The 20,871-nt window shown below is 23.8% G+C and overlaps 1 protein-coding gene across 1 annotated transcript in view; it reads left to right on the top strand.

The window, feature by feature from the left end:
• The window catches only part of LOC145261145 (FGGY carbohydrate kinase domain-containing protein-like), a 79,826-nt gene extending 64,819 nt beyond the window's left edge, over positions 1-15,007 (top strand). The window contains exons 13-16 of the mRNA XM_080119443.1: positions 1,062-1,182; positions 11,212-11,306; positions 12,979-13,040; positions 14,798-15,007. Coding sequence (XP_079975569.1) covers positions 1,062-1,182; positions 11,212-11,306; positions 12,979-13,040; positions 14,798-14,876 — 357 coding nt within the window. The 3' untranslated portion in view covers positions 14,877-15,007. The remainder of the gene's footprint in view (positions 1-1,061; positions 1,183-11,211; positions 11,307-12,978; positions 13,041-14,797) is intronic.
• The last annotated feature ends 5,864 nt before the right edge of the window (positions 15,008-20,871 follow it).

The raw sequence follows: 20,871 nt of genomic DNA, 5'->3' as shown, positions 1-20,871 counted from the left end.
CCCAGGTCCACTCTGACCCCGAGTGGTAGTACCTGTTAGGGTCCCAACTATGGGTTAAATAGAAACCAACTTGACAAAAATATATATATATATATTCTATTAGAAAATTTTTCTTCAAAATAACTGGATTCGGTATTAAATAACCTGAAAAGGGTTGATATGCCATAAAACAAACAACCAACCAACCAACCAAGTCACTGCAGCAACATCTGGATTAACAATCCTATTTCAACTTTCTCCCTATTGCCTTTCTATTAACTATTCTTTTGTTCTACTGATCAACTTATTTTCTCTTTTTGCTATAGTTTTTCCTCTTTTCTTTTGAATCGCAAAAGAGGGAGTAATCCGTGTGTTAATCCCTTTTTGCCAACTTTTATCACGTGATCAGTTTGCCTGAAGGATGGCCACCGATTTGGTAAATCAGAAGGGGAGCTGAATGCTTGCACCAATCAGAGCCGAGCTTTGAAACATGTTAATGAAAGAGGAATAAAAAGGAGAATGTTCTTTTATGAAGAAAGAATGAATGCTCTGTTTGCAAGAAAAGAAAAAGTGTTCATTATGAAGGATGCATACCATACATTCGTGTTGAAGTCACGGCCATATGTGTATGCTTATTATAATAAGTCCATGTGTGTGCGGCTATACCAGTCATGTTGAGTTCATCTCCTCAAACCCTAGAGCCCAACGTCCCAAGGGGTGAGGATACATTCCAAGAGAGAAGATTGGAATTCGAAGAAGTACCGTGAAAGGGATCAGCTCACTTTGGTTCCCTGACCAGAAAAGAGGAAGTAGGTTGTGTGTAAACTTATTTTTATCAATTTCTATCATGTCCTCAGCTCATTTGAAAGATGGCATCCTATTGGGCAAGACAGAAGGGAAGCACCAATCCCACCAAGCTTAGAAACCAAACACAGATTCAAAATCGTAAACTGTGAGCTGTCACTGCTGCTGTGGTCATTCGTAATCACTACTGCTACTACAATCCTAACAGATAACATTGACCTGATGGGTAAACTGAATCAGAAGGCTGTGTCAGAGATTTTTTTTTTTCTTTTTTACAGTACGGCACAAAATTAATTGTGGAGGAGATGCAAAAATATGGGTATGAGATTGGTGTAGTCTACATGTGCGGAGGTTTGCGGAAGAATCCTTTGATAGTGCAAACACTCGCAGATGTTGTGGGTAAGACATTTCTTTTTTCTTTATTTTTGGATCAAATAGATTTGAGGCACCCCAGAATTAGCAATGACGAAATTGAGATTTTTTTTTACCTAAATCTGATTAAGCATTTTCTTTCATTTTTCTTCGAGTTGAATCAATAATGACAGAATATGCACATTTATTTCTTTGCTATTTTTGCACATTTTTTGTACATGAAAAAAAAAAAGAAGTTTTATTTATGTAAAACCATGTGTTCCGCTGCCTGACAACAATCGCCGATTCCAATGCTGTGCGCTGTTGTTTTCTTCCTCTTCTATTGCATATTAATGAGGGCAAGCACTGGTTCACTAGCATAAAAAATAAACCAACTTAAGGGAAACAAAATAAAACACAGACTCCAACACATTTGGTAAATATCATTTGTGATCTGTATGTGTGTGATACGATCACGAAAAACAATTCTCTAAACACTAACATCTACATATTAGTTGTCTGTCGAGACTATATTCATCAGTCAGTTAATCAATTCATCTCCTTATCTGCTCTGAACCACAACCTGTGTTCAACTGTTGCAAAACTCCAAACTGTCCGTAAACTAACTCTAAATACATTGACCTCTATGTCTGGTCTTTTGTCCCAGTCACCACCATATCTTGATTAACAATCCTATTCTTGATCGCATTTGTGTGTCTTGATGAACTACCTCTCCTCGTTATCTTTCTACTAACCTCTTTTTCTATATTTTTGTTCTGCTAATCAACTATTTCCTTTTTTTTATTTATTTGCGGACTATTATCTTCATTTTTTTATAGTTTAACAACGTTTCTGCCAACTATTCCTCTGGCCTTCGTCAGATTGTTAAACCGTGGCGTGATAGGAAACAACTTGACAAAGACCAGAGGAATAGTTGACCAAAACATCGTTAAACAACAACTATAAAAGATGAGGATAATAGTCTGCAAGTAAATAAAAAAAATATACAAATTACTCATCTCAAAAGAATTCCAATGATGAATAACTATTACATTGTTTTTAAATCACTTCCTAACACTTTGTGGAGGTGCCCAAAGTATCAGATTTGCACAAAGTTTTGTTTTGTAAATAAATAAATATTGGATTGTATTAACACATTCTTTTAAATATCTGATGCTTGGTTAATGAAGATCTTACTTGGATTCATATCCGAAGGAAATTCTATAGCATGAAAGACTATGTAATTTTTGTAATTTTTACAAAACAAAATGTTTTTTTAAATTAAACCTTTTTTTCTTTCAGTTAGAAATGTACATATAACGAAAGCCAGGTATCTTTTTAGTAAAACTTTTTGTAAATGAAAATCTGCAAACGTAAGGTTATAAATATTCAATATTGCTTTATTTGTGATTCAACCCGGAATAAAAAATAAATAGTGTTGGGGCCAACTTTTTGGTTGTTGCACTTTGTTATCTTATTTATTATTTTATTATTTATTATTTTATTATTTGTTATTTTATTATTTTTTATTTTATTATTTTTTATTTTATTATTTGTTATTTTATTATTTTTTATTTTATTATTTCTTATTTTATTATTTGTTATTTTATTATTTATTATTTTATTATTTATTATTTTATTATTTGTTATTTTATTATTAGTTATTTTATTATTAGTTATTTTATTATTTGTTATTTTATTATTTATGGTTTTAGTATTTATTACTTTATTATTTATTATTTTATTATTTGTTATTTTATTATTTGTTATTTTATTATTTATTATTTTATTATTTGTTATTTTATTATTTGTTATTTTATTATTTATTATTTTATTATTAGTATTTTATTATTTGTTATTTTATTATTTGTTATTTTATTATTTATTATTTTATTATTTGTTATTTTATTATTAGTATTTTATTATTTGTTATTTTATTATTTGTTATTTTATTATTTATTATTTTATTATTTGTTATTTTATTATTTGTTATTTTATTATTTGTTATTTTATTATTTATTATTTTATTATTTGTTATTTTATTATTTGTTATTTTATTATTTATTATTTTATTATTTTTTATTTTATTATTAGTTATTTTATTATTTGTTATTTTATTATTTATTATTTGTTATTTTATTATTTGTTATTTTATAATTTGTTATTTTATTATTTATTATTTTATTATTTATTATTTGTTATTTTATTATTTGTTATTTTATTATTTGTTATTTTATTATTTATTATTTTATTATTTGTTATTTTATTATTTGTTATTTTATTATTTATTATTTTATTATTTATTATTTTATTATTTTTTATTTTATTATTAGTTATTTTATTATTTCTTATTTTATTATTTATTATTTGTTATTTTATTATTTGTTATTTTATAATTTGTTATTTTATTATTTATTATTTTATTATTTATTATTTTATTATTTATTATTTTATATTTGTTATTTTATTATTTGTTATTTTATTATTTATTATTTATTATTTTATTATTTGTTATTTTATTATTTGTTATTTTATTATTTGTTATTTAGTTATTTATTATTTTATTATTTTATTATTTGTTATTGTATTATTTATTATTTGTTATTTTATTATTTAGTATTTTATTATTTGTTATTTTTTTATTTGTTATTTTATTATTTTATTTTATTATTTGTTATTTTATTATTTATTATTTTATTATTTGTAATTTTATTATTTGTTATTTTATTATTTGTTATTTTATTATTTATTATTTTATTATTTGTTATTTTATTATTTGTTATGTTATTATTTATTTATTTTATTATTTATTATTTTATTATTTGTTATTTTATTATTTGTTATTTTATTATTTTATTTTATTATTTGTTATTTTATTATTTGTTATTTTATTATTTGTTATTTTATTATTTATTATTTTATTATTTGTAATTTTATTATTTGTTATTTTATTATTTGTTATTTTATTATTTATTATTTTATTATTTATTATTTTATTATTTGTTATTTTATTGTTTGTTATGTTATTATTTATTTATTTATTATTTATTATTTTATTATTTGTTATTTTATTATTTTATTATTTGTTATTTTATCATTTGTTATTTTATTATTTATTATTTTATTATTTGTAATTTTATTATTTGTTATTTTATTATTTATTATTTTATTATTTGTTATTTTATTATTTTATTATTTATTATTTTATTATTTGTTATCTTATTATTTGTTATCTTATTATTTATTATTTTATTATTTGTTATTTTATTATTTGTTATTTTATTATTTGTTATTTTATTATTAGTATTTTATTATTTGTTATTTTATTATTTATTATTTTATTATTTGTTATTTTATTATTTGTTATTTTATTATTTGTTATTTTATAATTTATTATTTTATTATTTGTTATTTTATTATTTATTATTTTATTATTTATTATTTTATAATTTATTATTTTATTATTTGTTATTTTATTATTTGTTATTTTATTATTTGTTATTTTATTATTTGTTATTTTGTTATTTATTATTTTATTATTATTTTATTATTTGTTATTTTATTATTTGTTATTTTATTATTTGTTATTTTATTATTTGTTATTTTATTATTTTTTATTTTATTATTTGTTATTTTGTTATTTATTATTTTATTATTTATTATTTTATTATTTGTTATTTTATTATTTGTTATTTTATTATTTGTGTTTTTATTATTATTTTATTATTTGTTATTTAATTATTTGTTATTTTATTATTTGTTATTTTATTATTAGTATTTTATTATTTATTATTTTATTATTTATTATTTTATTTATTATTTGTTATTTTATGATTTGTTATTTTATTATGTGTTATTTTATTATTTATTATTTGTTATTTTATTATTTGTTATTTTATTATTTATTATTTTATTATTTTTGTTTTATTATTTATTATTTTATTATTTGTTATTTTATTATTTATTATTTTATTATTTATTATTTGTTATTTTATTATTTGTTATTTTATTATTTGGTATTTTATTATTTGTTATTTTATTATTTATTATTTTATTATTTATTATTTTATTACTTATTATTTTCTTATTTGTTATTTTATTATTAGTATTTTATTATTTGTTATTTTATTATTTATTATTTTATTATTAGTATTTTATTATTTATTATTTTATTATTTATTATTTTATTATTTATTATTTTATTATTTATTATTTCATTTTTTTTAATTATTTGTTATTGTATTATTTATTATTTTATTATTTTTTATTTTATTATTTATTATTTTATTATTTATTATTTTATTTTTTATTATTTTATAATTTGTTATTTTATTATTTGTTATTTTATGATTGGTTATTTTATTATTTATTATTTTATTATTTGTTATTTTATTATTTATTATTTTATTATTTGTTTTTTTATTATTTGTTATTTTATTATTAGTATTTTATTATTTATTATTTTATTATTGGTTATTTTATTATTTGTTATTTTATTATTAGTATTTTATTATTTGTAATTTTATTATTAGTATTTTATTATTTTTTATTTTATTATTTGTTATTTTATTATTTGTTATTTTATTATTTGTTATTTTATTATTTGTTATTTTATTATTTGTTATTTTATTATTTATTATTTTATTATTTGTAATTTTATTATTTGTTATTTTATTATTTGTTATTTTATTATTTATTATTTTATTATTTATTATTTTATTATTTGTTATTTTATTGTTTGTTATGTTATTATTTATTTTTTTATTATTTATTATTTTATTATTTGTTATTTTATTATTTTATTATTTGTTATTTTATCATTTGTTATTTTATTATTTATTATTTTATTATTTGTAATTTTATTATTTGTTATTTTATTATTTATTATTTTATTATTTGTTATTTTATTATTTTATTATTTATTATTTTATTATTTGTTATCTTATTATTTGTTATCTTATTATTTATTATTTTATTATTTGTTATTTTATTATTTGTTATTTTATTATTTGTTATTTTATTATTAGTATTTTATTATTTGTTATTTTATTATTTATTATTTTATTATTTGTTATTTTATTATTTGTTATTTTATTATTTGTTATTTTATTATTTGTTATTTTATTATTTATGTTTTTATTATTTGTTATTTTATTATTTGTTATTTTATTATTTATTATTTTATTATTTGTTATTTTATTATTTGTTATTTTATTATTTAGGTTTTTATTATTAGTATTTTATTATTTGTAATTTTATTATAAATTTTTTTATTATTTATTATTTTATTATTTATTATTTTATTATTTATTATTTGATTATTTGTTATTTTATTATTTATTATTTTATTATTTGTTATTTTATTATTTGTTATTTCATTATTTTATTATTTATTATTTTATTATTTGTTATTTTATTATTTATTTTTTTATTATTTATTATTTTATTATTTTATTATTTGTTATTTTATTATTTGTTCTTTATTATTTGTTTTTTATTATTTGTTATTTTATTATTTGTTATTTTATTATTTATTATTTTATTATTTATCATTTTATTATTTATCATTTTATTATTTGTTATTTTATTATTCATTATTTTATTATGTATTATTTAATTATTAGTTATTTTATTATGTATTATTTTATTATTTTTTATTATTTTATTATTAGTTATTTTATTATTTATTATTTTATTATTTGTTATTTTATTATTTATTATTTTATTATTTGTTATTTTATTATTTGTTATTTTATAATTTATTATTTTATTATTTGTTATTTTATTATTTATTATTTTATTATTTATTATTTTATAATTTATTATTTTATTATTTGTTATTTTATTATTTGTTATTTTATTATTTGTTATTTTATTATTTGTTATTTTGTTATTTATTATTTTATTATTATTTTATTATTTGTTATTTTATTATTTGTTATTTTATTATTTGTTATTTTATTATTTGTTATTTTATTATTTTTTATTTTATTATTTGTTATTTTGTTATTTATTATTTTATTATTTATTATTTTATTATTTGTTATTTTATTATTTGTTATTTTATTATTTGTGTTTTTATTATTATTTTATTATTTGTTATTTAATTATTTGTTATTTTATTATTTGTTATTTTATTATTAGTATTTTATTATTTATTATTTTATTATTTATTATTTTATTATTTATTATTTGTTATTTTATGATTTGTTATTTTATTATGTGTTATTTTATTATTTATTATTTGTTATTTTATTATTTGTTATTTTATTATTTATTATTTTATTATTTTTATTTTATTATTTATTATTTTATTATTTATTATTTTATTATTTATTATTTTATTATTTATTATTTGTTATTTTATTATTTGTTATTTTATTATTTGGTATTTTATTATTTGTTATTTTATTATTTATTATTTTATTATTTATTATTTTATTACTTATTATTTTCTTATTTGTTATTTTATTATTAGTATTTTATTATTTGTTATTTTATTATTTATTATTTTATTATTAGTATTTTATTATTTATTATTTTATTATTTATTATTTTATTATTTATTATTTTATTATTTATTATTTCATTTTTTTTAATTATTTGTTATTGTATTATTTATTATTTTATTATTTTTTATTTTATTATTTATTATTTTATTATTTATTATTTTATTTTTTATTATTTTATTATTTTTTATTTTATTATTTGTTATTTTATGATTGGTTATTTTATTATTTATTATTTTATTATTTGTTATTTTATTATTTATTATTTTATTATTTGTTTTTTTATTATTTGTTATTTTATTATTAGTATTTTATTATTTATTATTTTATTATTGGTTATTTTATTATTTGTTATTTTATTATTAGTATTTTATTATTTGTAATTTTATTATTAGTATTTTATTATTTTTTATTTTATTATTTGTTATTTTATTATTTGTTATTTTATTATTTGTTATTTTATTATTTGTTATTTTATTATTTATTATGTTATTATTTGTTATGTTATTATTTGTTATTTTATTATTTGTTATTTATTATTTATTATTTTATTATTTGTTATTTTACTTTTATGTATTTACTCACTAGGAGTAGTCACATAAGTCATCATCTTTGAGAACAGCTTGCGGTGTTTCCTGGAATTTGAGTGACAACAAGTCTCCTCAGATTTTCAGCACTGTCTTCCTCTTTTGATAACCTTTGCAAAAGAGTTTGCATTATCGCAATAGCCATTTACCATCGATTTCTCGTTGGCGGCAACCATTGGTTTTCGCATGGATTTGGATGGCAATAAGTCTCCTCAACGTCCCAGTCCTTTTAGCACTCAGCCAATGGAGGTCTGGCTAGTGCTTTTCTTCCTTGGTCTTTCCAACCTCCTTGACTCTTATTATTTGGTGTGGTGCCTGTTCATGGCGACACTCACACACACACACACACACACACACACACACACACACACACACACACATATATATATACTAGTAGTTTCGCCTAGCTTTGCTCTGGCCCTATGTACTGTTCATAAGGTTATGTGCATACGTATATATTAAAAAGTGTGAATATGTAAAGTAATGACTTTCTGTATAATAGTCTTCTTTAACTACCATAGAGAAAAGTCAGACATTTTCACTTTTATATATATTTATATATATATATATATATACATATATATATATATATAAATAGATAGATAAATTGGATGCAATATATAGTAATGATTTAAAAAGTATAAAAAAAAAGACTCATGCCCCACCACTGAGAATCGAAACCAAAACGTTCAGCTCATGATTTATTTCGCCTCTGCCATCAATGACTGGGCTATGAAAACATGTTTACTGCTAGGCTAAAAATTAAAACATGAACCAATAGCTACTACGTTATGCATTCGTAATGTCGGCGTTCGACCTTCACCTGGCAAATTTCATTTTTTTTTTATTTTCACACTTTTGCACCAATTTTTCCGGGCTAAAACCAAAATATAAAGTTTTGCATGGATTCAAATACCTTATATATGAAGTTTCATGTCTGTAGACCAAAATCTCTGGGAGGAGTTTGGTAGGCAAAATTTGTTAAACAAAAATATATACGTATACGTAAATATATATGGAAACAATTTTGTGTTTACTATAAACATTTTACGCAAATATTATGCAAGTATAAATCATGTAGAATATCTGCATTAATATAAATACACGTAATAATTAACTAAAAATGATTATCCCATTAGAAAACCGAAGCAACTAATAGGGAATTAATTAAAATGAATGTTTAAAAGAATATGCAAATTAGCTAGATCTTTTGCTAGTGAATGTATTTCCACAACCCATATATAAGAAAATTGTATTTTCTTTTTAAATAAGTAGAAAAGAGGGTTTTTAATATGAATATCAATACATACAAAAAAAAACGAATTTATAGGAGTATATATATATATATATATATATATATATATATATATATATATGTATGTTTTATTATTATTATTTATCAACTGATTATTATTTATTACTTTATTATTATTTAATCACTAGGAATAGTCACACAGGCCATCATCAAAGATTTTTCATTGATAACAACTTGCTGTTATCTCTGGAGTCTGGGTGACAACAAGTTTCCCCAGACTCTCCACCTCTTTTGATAACCCTTCCAAAAGAATTTGCGTTAACAATAGTTACTTACCATTGATTTCTCGTTGGCAGCAACCATTGGTCTTCACTGCAATTTGGGTGGCAAAAAGCTTCCCCAAGGTCCAGTTTCTGTGCTTTCTCTCTTTGGTCTTTCCATCCTCCTTGACCCTCCACATTTATTTGATGGGGTGCCAGTTTATGGTGACATACACAGACACACACAATCTCTGATCTTCCACCCCTCGCCAATTTTTCACGAAAAACACCCGTCTAGTTGAAACCACTGTCAGTAATTTTCCCCACTCTTTATCTGTGCCTGAATCAAAATGTAGATTCCATGAACAAAGCTTCTTTCTTAGAAGTGTACGCCTGTGGAACTCTGTTCTGTTTGCTTGTTTCCCACCTGACTACAACTTGGATGTCTTCAAGTCCAACATAAACAAGTTCCTGATAAACCACCCCCTTAAGTATCAGATCTCCATTATCAGATCTCCATTACTTACGATTACTACAATATTGTCCTATTGATTACTGTACACGCAATAACCTTTATCCCCGAGTGGCCTATGGGCCTTGATAAGTGGTGACTTCCATGTAAAAAAAAACAAAAAAAACAGAGTGACCAGAACACAGGGGCACATGGCGGTACCTTTCAATTATGCCGTTTCAGTTTTCATGATTCCATGTGATGTTCCTTTGTCTTTTAAATCTGTAGCCGTTTCTGTGTGTTCAGTTTGTGTCTGTAGTTCATGTGTGTTAGTTTCCGCATTCTAGGCTTTTCAGTATTTCTGCAGTTTCTTTATTGTTATCCATTGTATCTTTTCAGCCATATTATTATTTATTTATTTCTTTATTACTTTATTAGGTTAAGAGTCCATTTTGACTTCAACTTTCTGTTTAGCAGAAGTCATGTCGGTGTTTGTCAAGGAACAGTTCTTTCTGATTAATGTTTACATAATGGTTTCCAGTTTCTGTGTTAATTGATCTTTTTTCCAGATTTTTTGCTAAAACAAAATACTTTAAATGTGAAATATTTAAGATGTTTATTTTGTATTAAAAATAAAATACTCTATTGAATCGAAATTCAGAATTTCAGAATTCTTTTTTAATGTGCGTCCAATTGGTCTTTTTTTTTTTTTGCTATTTTTGTTTATTTTATATTACAAATACTCATAATTCAGAATTACAGATTTTTTTTTGGTTAATATCAACCAAATGATTAAAAAAACTCTAGTTGTATGTATGTATATCTGTGTGTATGTTCAGAGAGAGGAATGGGTTGGGTGAAGAAAAAAGAGTAAGTGGGGGAGGGAGACAAAGAGGGAGAAAATGGAGAGAGAGAGAGAGAAAAGTTTCAACAGAAATGTATTACACTTTTGCCCCAGGGAATGCTGGGTATCCTTGCTAATGTAATCTAAAAGAGAATCTCAATTTCATTCTAGATTTGCCGTTTGTCCTGCCTGACATGGATGATTCAGTTCTGCTTGGTTCTGCCATTTTAGGTGCTTATGCCTCTGGGAATTTCACAGACATTCAGGTGAGCATCTGCAACTTTTGTTTAACATCGTTCGTGTAAACTTATCTAAAATTTTCTTGTCATATTTGGAGAAAATTTGTTTCTGATCTTTATCATGTACTAGAAGACTCAACCCTGCCGTTGCCTAATATTGAATTCAAATCCTTTGTCGTAATCCTGCTCCTAAATCTCCACTCCATATTAGCATTTTTATTCTTTTTCATTTTTTAATTTATAGCAATTTAAATTTTAAAACTATTAATAAAATACAGACACAATAAAAATAAAATGAATCAGGAACATCTCTCTCACAGATGTGATGTTGCTAGTCTCAGTCTTTTCTACAAATATTATTATGTCATGTGTTCCGCAGAATTGTGTCATCTATTCCCTGCTTCCTTTGTTCCAGCTCGTTGGTCTGGTCTCCATCAATTTGCTGTTTTTAATACTCCATCACAATACAGCTTCACATTCCAATAGCTTCTTTCCAAAAACTGCAAACTTGTGGAACTCTCTTCCTGCTCACTGTTTTCCTTCTACCTACATGCTTGGTCTTTTCAAGTCCTTTCCCATGAGAAGTAGCAAAAAAGTGCCACAATAGGCTTCATGGCTTAGTGGGAGATGACCTTTTCTCTTCCCTGCAACCTCTCTCCCACAGAAGAGACGTTGTGAGCCTATCTTTGTTTTATCGTTACTTCCATGGCAGGTGTTCATCTGAGCTCCAATCCCTGGTCCCCCCTCGCCGATCTTTCATGAAAAACACCCGTCTAGCTGAAACCACCGTAAAAAATTTTCCTCACTCTTTATCTGTGTCAAAACCAAAACGTAGATTCCATGAACAAAGCTTCTTTCTTAGAAGTGCACACCTGTGGAACTCTGTTCTGTCTGCCTGTTTCCCACCTGACTACAACCTGGATGTCTTCAAGTCCAACATAAACAAATTCCTGATGAATCGCCCCCTTGAGTAGACACTATCAAATCTCAACACTAACGTACTGTACACGCAATAACCCTTATCCCTGAGTGGCTTCCGGGCCTTGATAAGTGGTGACCACCTTGTTAAAAAAAGAAAAAAAAGAAAAACCTTGAGTGAATGTCCTGTGTTATGATTATCTTAAGAAAGATATATCATACTACTAAACCTTATATCCAGAATTCTTGTTCTAATTTTAATCAAACTTCATTACATGATGTTTATTCTAGAAAATTTCCATAATTTAAGGCTTAAGCTTAAGGGGTCTTAAGAAAATATTGAAATTCAGAGAATCTATCTTAACTGGTGTCTAATTTAGTATCAATCAAATTTAATGCAAAGCTGAAATATCTGAATTTTCAAATGGGAAATTGTACTCATATTATGCCTCCCCACTAAACATCCTTAAAAATAATCCAAAGAAACTGAAATTTTGAGAATATTTATTAATTGATGTCATTAATACCTATTGTTAAAATTTCACAGAAATCAATGGTATCTGAATTTTCTCACAAGATTTGCACCCCTTTTTACTCCTCTGCATAAAACTAAATATAGCTTGCATTATAACTCTTTATGCCTAGCAGCTGTATCTCAGAATTCCTAATGATTGGTAAATTAGTTTAAGAATAAATTCTGTACATACAAATATTTAGACATACAGGCATGCTTAACTTTATATATAAATTGAGATAAACGATTTACTATTTTGAATTTCAGTCGGCTATGAAGGCAATGGGTGGAAGAGGAGTAGCGATCCATCCAACAAAAGAAGACATAAGGTACGTCTATGGTTCCTTACAAGAAATCTGTCAGAAGAGGCTTTACCAACTCCAGGATTCTTAAAAGCTTCTACAAATCAACTCGATTTCTTGATTATATCCCACGGCAGATTTATTAAATCTACTTAAAAAATAATGTGACCTGTTGATTCACCCACTGAGCTCTGTGTGAATTTTTTTGAATCAAGAAAAAGTGAGTTTGCAAAGGCAGTTAAATGTAAAAAGGCAAACTCTAAATTAGTCTTTTTCTATTCACTATATTCACTCCACCCACCCACTCTCTCTGTTTCAGTTTCCAGATACGGGTTAAATAGTATTACCATTTGTGATGATATTCCCTTTTTTCTTAATAATGGACTATTCTAATCTTTTCTTCTATTCAGTTACAGGACGATCACTGACTAAATATTATTCCTGAAAAATTTAAAGTTCTTATGTTGAGATAATAAATTTTGCAATCAGTTTCCGCGCTTGAAAAGTGGACAGGTCGGTAGAAAATTAAATTTGAATGCATTTAGTGTAAGTTAAATTTCAAGTTCCTATGTTTTATTTATATTAGTACGCATTCTGATAATATAAAACACATTCCCTTCTATCAGAAACAACAGTTGGAAATAAGTCATACACCATTCACTATGACTATACAATTTATACAACTACGTACCTAAAAAAAATGGAGCCATAAAACCTGACATAGTGATATAAGACAAGGAGAAAGAAGCAACCTTAGTAGAAGTTACTGTTTAGAATGATGCTGCGTTAAACAGATCTGAAAGGGAAAACATAATGGAATACCAAAATCTTATGTACGACATGAAAAGAAACTGGAATTTTAGGAAGATCTTCATCATTCCAGTAATTAAAGGAGCAACTGGACTCAACTGGACTCATGAATAAGAATTTCACAAACTACCTGGCAAATATACCCAGTGAACCAAGTGCAAGAGAGATTCAGACAGTCAAAATCTTAGAAAGATCTCTCGGTTGGAATACCCGAGTTAGCAGGTGAATGTTTGGCATCCGGTAGGATGCTCTGTCTCCGGCTTGAACAAATTGATAAGAAAAATTAAAAAAAAAGAAAAAAAAAGAGAGTTTCTTACAAAGGCAGGTTTTTTTTTCATTTGGGTGTTCATCATTTTTTTTTATTTCAGTATGAACACCTGAATGAAAAGACAGACTTTTCGCCTGAAGAGATCTTAATTATTAATACCACTGATCGAAACATTATCATGCCAGTGTAGCGAAGCTTGTACATGTTTGTATGAATAAATATTAATATAAATAGCTTTATTTATTGTTGAGTGGGGAAGATGCTAATCTGTCTCAGACATTTTTGGGCAAGATGTTTACTCAGCCCCACCACCCACTCATCCAAAATAAAACTTTCCAAACACTTTCCACATGCAGTTGTCATTGCTGCCAGGACTACTCTGGTCTAGCTGGATAACATGTATGTTATTGGTCATCCTTGGTTTAAAGTGATAAAAATGTCTATCTTACGCCTGACTAGAATCATCTCAGTCACCACAATACCACATTTACTCTAGGGACTGTCCTACTTAAGATGTCCCCAAATTGATTTGAAATTTTTATTTTTTTCATGAATATTTTTATATACAAAGATACTACACTTTGATCTTAGCCAAAAATAACTATGTGAAATATGATATTCCATCTAATATGCAGCAATGGTGATTCCATTTCTAGTTAAAATATTAAATGTGTTCAGATATTCTTTTTTGTCTTTTTTTTTTTAGGTTTCATGAGAAGAAATACAAGGTGTTCCTTAGAATGGTGCAGGATCAAAAAGCCTACGAAGAAATTATGACTAGCTGAAGAACAGCTCAAAATATAGGAATAAAAGAAAAATCGGTTATAGTCAGCTAAAGTACTTCCTAACTTCCAGTGTAGCGCTACCAGAAGCGGTAACAAGGCAAATCAATTCCTTCAATATTTTTTTCCTCTTCTCTCGTGTACTTTTTTTTACGTTTTCTATTTTTTTTTTTTTTAATAATCATAAAAAGTTTTTCTTTAATTATTTGAATTAAGAATTAATGAAATTTTTTTTTTAAGAATTATTGAAAACACTTTAAAATCTTAAAACTATTTTGATTTTGTATTGGGTACGTTTTTTTTATGATGTTTGAAATTTTATTAGGATTTCAATAATTTCATTTGTTATTTTATTTACGAAAGATTTATTAAATGATATAATGCTTTTGAATTAACTAGCAGTAAAACCAAATTTCTATGAAACATGACATGTTCCTGACAACACTGGATTTTTAAAAAGAGAATATCTAGCTTATCCAAAACCCCATGTTTCCATTTCTAGAGCATTGTAAGAAACATTTCTCTCTGTATTTTTGTTTCTTCATTTTCTTTTCTTTTTTTTTTTTCATAAATTTTGATCTGGAGAGAAAAAAATATTTTATTTCTGAAAGATTTCAACAAGATTTATCAAATGATATAATGCTTTTAAACTAGCAGTAAAATCATTTGATTAAACAAAAATTACACATCAATGTTGTTGCAGATTGTGAATATTTAATGAATATTTAATATTAATTCATTCTAATGGAAAAGCAATAAATGTTAGATCCCACCTTGACTTTGCAATCATTATTTAAATCTAAAAGTTAATCCTAAACAGAAAACGGTGTGATAATAAGCATCTAATGTACTTCCTAACTTCCGGCGTAGCGCTACTAAGGCAAATCAGTTACTTCACTTTTATTGTTTTTCAGTATTTCTGTGGTGAAGTGATTTATAAAATAAAATAAAAGAAAATTATTGAAAAAATATACAATAAAAATTAACAAAATTATAAAAAGATAAAAATAACACTATTAGTCTTTATTTGCACTTTTAATAACAAAATTAAATTAAGTTTTTATTTTATTTAAATTTTATAAGAAATCTATGTTTATGAATTTATAAAAATAATTTTTTTCGAATTTTAAAAATAAGTTGTTTTTTTTTATTCATATGATAATTATGTTTATGAAAGTATAAAAATAAAATTGAAATCAAAATAAAAAAAAATTCAAACATCATAAAAAAAAAAACATATCCAATACATAATATTCTCAAACTAGTTTTAAAAGATTTTTAAAAGTGGTTTTAATATTTCTTTTAAAAAATAAAACTAATTTCAAATTAAAATTTTTCAATGATAATGAAAAAAAATAAAAATAAAGAATGATCAGAAAAACAAAAAAAAAATACATTTGCAGGAAAGATACAGGTGTGAGAAAAAAAAAGCGAAAGAACTGATTTGCCTTGTTACCACTTCTGGTAGCGCTATGCTGGAACGTAGAAAGCACGTTAGCTGCCTATAACAAAAAATATATATTATCTAATATACTTAATCTTTTACAAATTGAAGAAAATTTTTTTAAATCAAAATGATTTTATATATTTATACAAATTTTTATAAAACATGTATATTTTTTTGTTGTTTTTATCTACCCTCCTATCCAGGAGATATAATGTTTTCAAAGTGTAAATCTTTAACAAATCAAAACTTATCAAGATAAGAAAAGCTCAACACTATTAAGAGGAGCAAACAATGATATTAAATGAAAGATGAGGAATAAAAGTTATATATAACTTTATTATCTCATCAAAAGAATAAAGTAAAAGGGGAAAAATTAAGAAAAAAAAAACATGGTATTTCGAAGCTAAATGCTTCTCATCAAAAACGGAGACAAGCCAAAAATGCAAATATAGAAAAAAACTGACTTTATGACATTCAGATATGAAATGAGAACGAAGGAATAGGCTAATATGGGAAATAGTAATTTAAAGTAGGTACAATATAAGGGTAAATAGGAAGGGTAGTATATATGTAGATAATAGTACAAAAAAAAAAACTATAGGCGACTATGAAATAATGGGGAACACTAAAAGAAGAAAAGAAAAAATAGGGAAGATAGTGAAGAAAAACTGAGAGGAGACAGAAACAGCAAACAGGGGATACGGAAATACATATATAAATAGATAAAATGGGATACGGAAATACATATATCCTCTTCTGATGAGAAGCATCTAGCTTCAAAATGCCATGGCCTAGAGAGATTTTTTTCTAAATTTTCCCCTCAACTTTTCCTTATTGTTCTGATGACAATAAAGTTATATATAACTTTTCTCCCTCATATTTCATTTAATATTTTATATATATATATATATATATATATATATATATATATATATATATATATCCTGTGTAATATATATATATATATATATCCTGTGTAATATATATATATATATATATATATATATCCTGTGTAATATATATATATATATATATATCCTGTGTAATATATATATATATATATATATATATATATATATCCTGTGTAATATATATATATATATATATATATATATATATATATATTCTGTGTAATATATATATATATATATATATATATATATATATATATATATATATATATATATATATATATCCTGTGTAATATATATATATATATATATATATATATATATATATATCCTGTGTAATATATATATATATATATATATATATCCTGTGTAATATATATATATATCCTGTGTAATATATATATATATATATATATATATATCCTGTGTAATATATATATATATATATATATATATATATATATATATCCTGTGTAATATATATATATATATATATATATATATATATATATATATATATATATATCCTGTGTAAGGTTTGTGAGAGAGAATCCCAGCAGAGTAATATTTATTCATATACATGCTACAGTATATCAAAAAAACATTGGTACCGTCGGTTTTAAATAAAAAAAAAAGAGGCCTATACTTGATCTCCTTTATTCTTATATATACACAATATATATATTAGTGATGGGACGTTTCTAATATTTTTCCTGATTCTGATACAATTACCAAATCCGATTTTTTATAAATCTCGAAATATTTAACTATAGAGTTGTTATTTTTTCCCGATTATGGTAAAAATACATGTTAAATGTGTATATATTTTCTCAAACATAAAAGCACACGTGTAAGAGGTGATCTATAGATTTTAGCTTTAGTAGGTAGTTTAAAATCAATAAATATTTATTATTATTACCAGAAGTGGAAGATTTTGCTGTAAACAAAACAAATAAGAAAGACAATTAAAAGAATCGTTTTTGGCATCAGAAAATAGGCACAAATTTTTCTGATTCAGATACCCCAAAAGTTTTGATTCTTTCGATTCTGATAATCGTCCCAACACTAATATATATATATATATATATATATATATATATATATATATATATATATATATATATATTAGTGTTGGGACGATTAATCAGGAACTGGAAAATTCAGAAAATTTTGGGATGTTGTAATTGGAAAATTTGTGCCTATTTTCTGATGCCAAAAACGATTCTTTTATTTTTGGGAATTATTTTGGTTTTTATTTCAGACTTAGGTTCCTATTGCAGACATTAATGATGAAATTTTAAACAGTTATTGATTTCAAACTGTTGATGTAACCAAAATGTATTGATCATATTGCACAAGTAAATTTTTTTTTTTGCTGCAATATACGCACATATTCTGTGGGTTATTACGATAATTAAAAAATTTAAAAAAAGGAATCGGCATTGGTAGTTGTCTCAGTATCGGGAAAAATTTTTGAATCGTCCCATCAGTAATACATATATATATTTTTTTTTCATATTCTAGACAGGTTTAATCTCTTGATTTATAAAATCATTAATATTGTTCTCTAACATCTTCGTTGATTACGTGTCAACTATTCTCCCCCTCTATATATGTATGTTATACTTCCCCTCTTATCACCTTCTCTAATTCTTCCTTAAAAACATGTTTATTACCTCCCCTTCTTCAAATAAAATTTGATTTTTGTAATTAATTTTAAATCCATAAGAGCTTTAACCTCGCTCCATGCCAGTCATGGCAAAGTATATCTCCTCTAAAATTGAAAATGGTCTTGAACCATTTTTAATTTTTCTTGGCTGATGAGATCAATTGTGATCAAAATGGTTTGCACATCGTACAAGATATGGCTGTATTTACATAAAGAAAAATGAAAAATAATATGTAATGTAAGAGAACCCCAGCAAAATACTTGATTATTTAGAAAACTAAAAAATAAGAGCGTAATATTTTTCATGTATGTATTACAGAAGAACATTGATACCATCAGTTTTAAATCTAAAACTAAGAGCCCATCTCTGATCACTTATGCTAGACTTTCTTCAGCCTCTGTTTATGTCTTGTCTCCCTGGAAGTGGCATCTCTCATGCTGCATGGAACTCTGTCGGGAACAAAGCCAACTAATTTTATCAAAGAAATGAAGAAAGGAATCTTTTCCATTCCACCACTCATATATTGGAAAAATTCCAGGAGAACAAAAAATAAAAAATAAAACAAAGGCAATTACAAAAATTTTAAAAATAAAAATAAGATTGAGAGTTGTAAACATCAGAGTTCCATGCCATTTCCAGGGAGACATATATAAACAGAGGCTGACGAGGGTTCAGCACTGGCAACCAGAGATTGGTCCATTTTTGTTTGGATTTGAAACCGACGGTATCAATGTTTTTTCTGATCATCTGTACCACACACACACACACACATATATATGTATACAGCATAATCGTGTTGACACACTAGTTCTCGTCGGATCACCAAAATTAAGCAACGTTGATCCTGGTTAGTACCAGATGGGTAACCATTTGGGAATTCTAAGCGTTCTATGTTCTCTCCGCTTATCTCGGCATTTGTTTCCAGTCGTCCTGTACATACACTTCACTTGCCACTGGTATTTAACAATGTCGACTCAGGAGTGGTGTGGTTGGAGATTGCACGCCTCCTGCCACAAAAATTTCATCCGCAGGCACCCCTATGTGGGTATCCCATAGTCTGTCAAAAACTGCAGGAGCCTGTTACATATATATATATACATCGGAATATTCATAGAGACATGTACAAAATTCACTACACTGGCATGACAATGTTTCAATCTGTAGTTATTAATTACTAAGACCTCCTCTGGTAAAAAGTAATTATTTTTCATTCAGGTGTTCACCTTTTTTTATTTCAATATGAAGACCTAAAAGAAAAACAAACTTTTTACATGAGATGTTAGTTATTAATAACTACAGATCAAAATATTGTCATACATGTTCAAAGCTTGTACACATTTGTACGAATAAATATTAATATAAATAGCTCTATTAACTATTGAGCACATTTATGTAAAATCGATAGAAATTCTCTGGATTTTTTTCTCTGAATACATTCCTAACCTAGATTACTCTCATATATATATATATATATATATATATATGAGCAAACAGTTAATAAAATATGTTAAAAAACACTTTGAAATGAGTTAAAAACATATTTAATCTGAAATCTAGTGTTTCCTTTTCAGATTAAATATGTTTTTAACTCATTTCAAAGTGTTTTTTAACATATTTTATTAACTGTTTGCTCATATTATAAGCTCTATTTCCTATTTGAGTTTTATCAAGCTTTTATATCTGGCTGAGATAATTTTATAAATATTAATTCTTTAATATTTATAATTTACTTTAATTTTACCATCTTGGATCATTTTGGTAAATTCAATTGTAATTTTCATTTTATATATATATATATATATATATATATATATATATATATATATATATATATATATATATATACGCACACACACATATAATAAAGAATATATTTTTACAAACCTTTGACAGTAATTACTGAAATAAAAAAATCAAAACTATTGAAAAGAAGATGTCCGAAAAAATAAAGTTTATTAAAAAACAGTAAA

This window comes from Euprymna scolopes, chromosome 37 (assembly GCF_053919585.1).
Source record: "Euprymna scolopes isolate OS-2025 chromosome 37, ASM5391958v1, whole genome shotgun sequence".
NCBI lineage: Eukaryota > Metazoa > Mollusca > Cephalopoda > Sepiida > Sepiolidae > Euprymna > Euprymna scolopes.
Note: the sequence above shows the minus strand (reverse complement) of the source record. Positions and strands in the feature narration are given on the sequence as shown.